This window comes from Phycodurus eques, chromosome 12 (genome assembly GCF_024500275.1).
Source record: "Phycodurus eques isolate BA_2022a chromosome 12, UOR_Pequ_1.1, whole genome shotgun sequence".
NCBI classification, from domain to species: domain Eukaryota; kingdom Metazoa; phylum Chordata; class Actinopteri; order Syngnathiformes; family Syngnathidae; genus Phycodurus; species Phycodurus eques.
In genome coordinates this window covers 19,700,001-19,705,969 of record NC_084536.1, presented here as the reverse complement: position 1 = coordinate 19,705,969, position 5,969 = coordinate 19,700,001, and the positions used below count along the sequence as shown (strand labels likewise).

Genomic DNA, 5,969 nt, shown 5'->3' with positions numbered 1-5,969 from the left:
AGCCTCCTGCCGTGTTTATTTGCATGGTCTGGCTGAAGTGAGATATGATCTGGTTTGCAAAAAACATTGGCCTCAAAATGATTTATGGGGTTTAGATACAGTTGGTCATTAAACAGGTGACTTTCTCATAGAGAGACCATGTCTTTATTACATGTTAATAATCTGGAGATATTTTGTAGCCATGAACCAGTCATTTCAAGAAAACACTAGCAATTGAATTGAACAATTATTAGTGTATAAAGTGTGGGTTAATCGGTAGGAGTTTGTCTGTACCTGATGCCATATGTCAAGAACTTTTCCGAGGGTTATGTACACGGTCTTTGTAGTCCTATTAGGATTTGACGTGAGGTAAACCTTTGGTGACGATGTGGACGACGAGTGCGCTGAAAGGGACAACCTGGAAAGAAACTCACATCAGTACTCTCACAAGCTCCACGAGGTATGGAACCGAAGGCACATGCGATGCTTTTGATGCTTTTGTAAGTAAATAGTTTGTGCTGCCGTAATGAGCTCGCCCCCACGTTTGTTCTTAAATGCGTTTTAATGTAAAAATATATATATATGTATAGTGAAGGGTGGACAATTTTTTAATTTTTTTTGTTGAATATGAATTACGATTAAAAATATTTAAGAAATATAATTGTTACTCGTATATCGTTATGTTTGACAGGCTGTAAAATCGCGCATGCGTAGTAGAAACACTGCCTAGCCTGCTAAGCTACCAACCAGATCAGCAAGAAACACAGTAAGCTAGCTCACATATAAATTAGACAAAGAAAGCTTGTGAAGAGTCTACCCGAAAAAGAGTCCAAAGTGACGGAGGGTGACAGGAGCGCTTGTGACACTAAGCGGCATACCTTACTCGATACATACGGAAGTATGAAATTGAAAGGTACGCCGTCACGATGTATTTTCCAACTTTTTTGGCAGTCGATGTACATGTTAGCTTGGGCTAGCTGCTAGTTAGCAGACGTTGTTTTCCCACCAGCAGCAAACGTGAGGGGCTTACGTTAGCTCGCTCGGCTAGCATTCTGTCAAAAGAGCTCCATAGGCCCTTTGTTTTGCACTATGGAAAAGGTAACATTACTGGATTTTATATCGGATTTCTTTGTCGGTTTGCTGTGTGGCAACGATATCGGTGTTCACGTGAAGACAAATGTGTAGTTAATGTTTGTGACAAGCTAGCCGATTGTTGTTAGCCGCATTTGCGGTCTAAAGCTAACGAGAATCCAACATAAGCCTTGCGAGTGATAATTTAAATGCTAGTTTGGATTAAGTACGAAGTCCCCTGTTGATAGACTTGCTCGTCTCTATATTAGTTCACGGAAATAACTTTGTTTCGAAATAAACTGTCGTGTTTTTAGGGCGTTAGTGCTAGTAAATACGTGCGAACAAATTGATTGAAAACGATGTTGACACCTGATGTACTTTCACTTAACTGATGTAAAAAAAAAAAAAGAAGAAGAGAGCTGTTGATCATCCAATATATTGAACATCTAATTGAGTTTGGGTTGTTCTAGCTAGGAAAATGTCTTTATTCAATACATATTATCTAAATGTCAGTCCCAATAGCATCATTGCTGTTTGAAAGGCAAAAAACATCAAGATAGAAACTAAACTGCGCTTGTCTTAACCTGTCCAGATCAGTGTTTTTAACTTGTCAACCACTAAGTTCAGCATTCAAATACAAACAAATGATACATCAATTATGCAAGCTATTCACAGCCTCCACTACATAAATTCATGCTTACGACTGGTTTCATAACATTTATTTTTCAGAAGGTAGTTCCTTTTATAATTGATTAGGGAAACTAGTACTGGCACATGTAGGCGTGATGTAAAATGTCTATAATTGCTCTTAATTAGAGTCGGTAAGCAATTTCCAAGTTCTCTGTCTTCCTTGTAGGCTGGGACATGAAGATGGGGCCATGAAATATCCTGTGACATACTAGACATACCACCTTTGAAATACTTAAAACTGCTAAGAGGTAAGCGTTTAATTCACGTTTGTAAAATTGACTGCATCGCTGTTGTTGCTACACTGTACAATCTAGGCTTTACACGATCAGGATTTTTGGGACCGATCAGCGAGTTTAAAAAAACGATCACCGATCCGATCACAAGATGGAGGAATGTGTCTATATAAATGACATTGTTCATTTACTGTATGTACTTGTGTACTTAATTGCTCAAAAAATTATATTTACAATAACTAATGTATCTTTGTACCTCTATTTATGCCAGTGAGGCATAGTGACATACATCACAAATGAATGGTCTTCTATTAGAGGGCAGAAAGTAAATACAGTAATTAATGTATCCACTTTTTGTGACATTTTTGTTTGTTGGTGTGCCGTGACATTTTTCAATTGTAAAATATGTTCCTTGGCTCCATAAAGGTTGGAAATCACTGCTCTAGTCAGCTCATGTATTCTAATCGGTCAGGTCAAACCAACATTACATGACATAAATAATTGGTGCTAACTTACTGTAATTAAATTACTTTATTTTTAATTAAATTACCTCACCCAAACCGAAACTTTAGAGCATGATTTGACAGAATGGCGGCATGTTTACGTCGAAGCCGTTCGTGGTACCACTAGCTTGCTAGGCTACATAACGTTTTTGTTGCCTGCTTGCGAGCCGTATCGTATTAAAAGTACGTGAACATACCTCAAGCAAGCCTTAAACGAACGTCCTCTCCTGTCCTGAGCACCGGTGACCACCAACACACGTTTTCCCCCATTTTGTTCTTATAATATAGTCGGCGCGATCCACTCTTGTTGTCGTCGCCACAGTAACAAGTGTATCTGGTCGCATTTGAGTTGACAAGATAAAGCCCAATGATCGTAAAAAATGGGATGCAGTGGTATCGGAATACAAGATTTTATTGCAGTAGTCTGACATAGTGCAATCGTGAAAGAGAAAATTTGTCTTGTAGTCTGATCCGGGCATTAAGTGTTGTCTGTCTCAGAGGTGTTGCCTAGTTCCACACCGCCGACATGTTGTTTTTATTAATTTTTTTAAATAACTTTATTGGCCGTCAGATATTGCCAATATTACGTCAAAAGACGCGCGACAAGGCTAAAAATAAACTAGCTTTTGGATTCAAATATACTGTGCACGATGGCGACGTGGAGTAAATGTCTCGGCGAATTATGACATTAAACCCGATCAGCCGATCGCCATAAAATGCTAATTATTGGCCGATACCGATCAGCCCGATAAAATCGGTGTAAAGTCTCGTACAATTCTTTTTATTTAGTATGCCCTGCGATTGGCCTGCAACCAGTTCAGGGTGTACCCTGCCTCCTGCCCGATGATAGCTGCGATAGGCTCCATCACGCCCGCGACCCTAGTGAGGAGAAGCGGCTGGGAAAATGGATAATATACCAGGGGAGGGGGCCAGTATGGGTAAGTGGTGGGAGTGTGACATTATTGGTTGACTTGGACCAGCGGAGCCAGGCAGTTTGATCATTTTATGATGTTAAATATTGAGCATTTAAAATGTTAATTCATATTTTGCATTTGTTTTGACAAAAGCAAATTTTTTTAAGAGGAAGTGCTTGTTTTCACATCATTATTAAATAAATAAATATTTATTTATATTAATTCGGTGGAAGTTAATGCTCGGGGTGAAAACTTTCAGAACTTGTTTGGTATCATGAGAATTAAATCCCAGGAAGGAAAAATAATAATTTGAATACATTGACATGTGTTATGTCTAAGCAAAGAGGGGAAAATTAAAATCAGAAATCATATTTTGTGAAATAGGAGATTTTATATCACCCAGCTTTGCAATAGGTTGACTCTTGACACTCATTCTTTTGGAAAGGATACATGAGTTTAAATCGTGGAATACAGTGAACCCCCGGATACGCATGGTTTGGACCCGTGGATTCACCTATCTGCTGATTTTTGTTTAAAAGTAATTTTCTTTTCTTTTTTTTCAAATTTTTTTGTTCTTGTTTTTCTTTTTCTTTTTTTTGGGTTGGTGAACCAACCCTGACAACTCTCATTCGTGGTGTAGCCCTGCTTATACAATAATTTTGGACGATTTAAAAAAAATTCAATTATGTGTGGATTTTAGCTATTCATGATCCGACCCGGTCCCTATCCCCTGCGAATAGCGAGGGTCCACTGTATATGTAAAGGTTAAGGAAGTAGTACAAGGTAATCTCATATTAAAAATAATCACTCTAAAGCAGTGTGAAGATATGACTTGCATTATTAAAATATTACGCCTCATTTGTCACTGAAAGTCTCAGCATTGTGTCCAAAGTTTTTTATTTACAAAACGTTTGATTTCTGGCAAGCAGGCATGTGTTGTGTTCATCAAACAAGTGGAAACTTGTGAAAGACAGCAACAAGATGTCTTCGTTAATAGAGAATGTTGATAGAAAATGTCCGCCTGTTCGTGTGAATACTTCTTTCATAAAAGTCTCACTAGCAGTTTGTTGGCAGGCTGCTTCTATCACACTTAGAACCAAGCTGCTCAATATAAGTGTGTCAGCAGCCAGCCTACAAGGTTTTGATCTTTGAATGTCTGTTTATGCACTCACCTAAGATAGTACTTTGTTTTTTTGTGATGTGAAATTCAGTTCCTGCCCCAAATTAAAAAAAAAAGTTTTCTTTTTTCACTGCCTAGTGCTTTAAAGGCGAGAGTGCTACCTCCAAAGTGGTGATGTCACGGGTTCCCACGCCCCCTCCTCCTGGGGAGATGTCAAGTGGACCTGTGGCAGAGAGCTGGTGTTACACACAGGTTTGAGCAATCAACACGTTACTCATTTTCTCTCTAAGAAAGCCGGATCATCACTTTCCGATAGCTTGTAACGTATTGTAACGTAGACTAACACTTGTCGTGTTTTTTCTTTTGGCTCCAAGGTCAAGGTTGTCAAGTTTTCCTACATGTGGACCATAAACAACTTTAGTTTTTGCAGAGAAGAAATGGGAGAGGTGCTGAAGAGCTCAACCTTCTCCTCTGGCCCTAATGACAAAATGAAGTGGTCAGTGACTCATTTTTGCTAATTACATGTAAACAATATCACTAAAGCAAATGGAAAAAAGTGGTACACACTGTTATGAAAACAGTCATAATTTACAAAAGAAAAAAGAATGTGAATCTACTGTAAAAATGAAATTCAATGAAACATTTGTCGAAGACCAGCAACTATGTCTGCTGTACAGTATATTAATCAGACATTACTAAATATTTGATAAAAGCACTTCTGAGTAGATGATTGGACAGCCACAAACGTTATTACATTAAAATTATGGTGTTGAGATGCCAAAACCTTTTAATTGGTAGTGTAACCTGTCCTGAAATTCAACCTGACCAGGCCCTCAATAGTCCTCAGCATAATGCAGGTCTGCATTTATGCTCGTAATCTTACAACTTTACTCCCCTGGTGTTCTTTTTTTCTTTTCAGTGTATCCCTAAACACACATTTGTAATATTCTAACAGTATAAATATTTTACATACATAATGTTCAATAGTGTGAACGCAGTTGTAATTCGTATACTCTGTATATTTTACATTTGCTAAAAACGTAGCAAACAGATGTCATCATAAATCGTCTGCATGTCTTTAGTACCTGCGTGGTAATTGGTGTCAGTCTGTCATAAGCGAGAGGCTCTTCCCTGAAGGCTTGACATAAAATTGTTTTGACAACAGCAGCTTAAAGCGCGTGACTCCTTTTCTAACTTTACTGATGGGCTTCTGTTTATGTGACAGGTGTCTGCGAGTCAATCCAAAGGGACTTGATGATGAAAGCAAAGATTATCTGTCATTATATTTACTTCTTGTTAGTTGTCCAAAAAGTGAAGTCAGAGCAAAATTCAAGTTTTCCTTGTTGAATGCTAAGCGAGAGGAGACAAAAGCAATGGGTAAGTGCGAGCGCCCAACACATCATCACGCACATGTTCTATTGCAACTTGGAAACATTTTAAAGTGGTATTGTCATAAAAG

General features: G+C 38.3%; 1 protein-coding gene across 4 annotated transcripts in view; it reads left to right on the top strand.

The window, feature by feature from the left end:
• Positions 1-354: 354 nt before the first annotated feature.
• Positions 355-5,969, top strand: part of spopla (speckle type BTB/POZ protein like a) — a 16,353-nt gene continuing 10,738 nt past the window's right edge. Inside the window, exons 1-5 of one of the 4 annotated variants that reach the window (XM_061692597.1) lie at positions 355-439; positions 1,907-1,988; positions 4,649-4,762; positions 4,885-5,006; positions 5,736-5,887. In XM_061692597.1, the coding sequence (XP_061548581.1) occupies positions 4,685-4,762; positions 4,885-5,006; positions 5,736-5,887 (352 nt within the window). In that variant the 5' untranslated portion in view covers positions 355-439; positions 1,907-1,988; positions 4,649-4,684. Of the gene's footprint in view, positions 480-717; positions 893-913; positions 1,078-1,906; positions 1,989-4,648; positions 4,763-4,884; positions 5,007-5,735; positions 5,888-5,969 lie in introns of those variants that run through there. The other 3 variants (XM_061692596.1, XM_061692594.1, XM_061692595.1) reach the window with 3 other exon arrangements.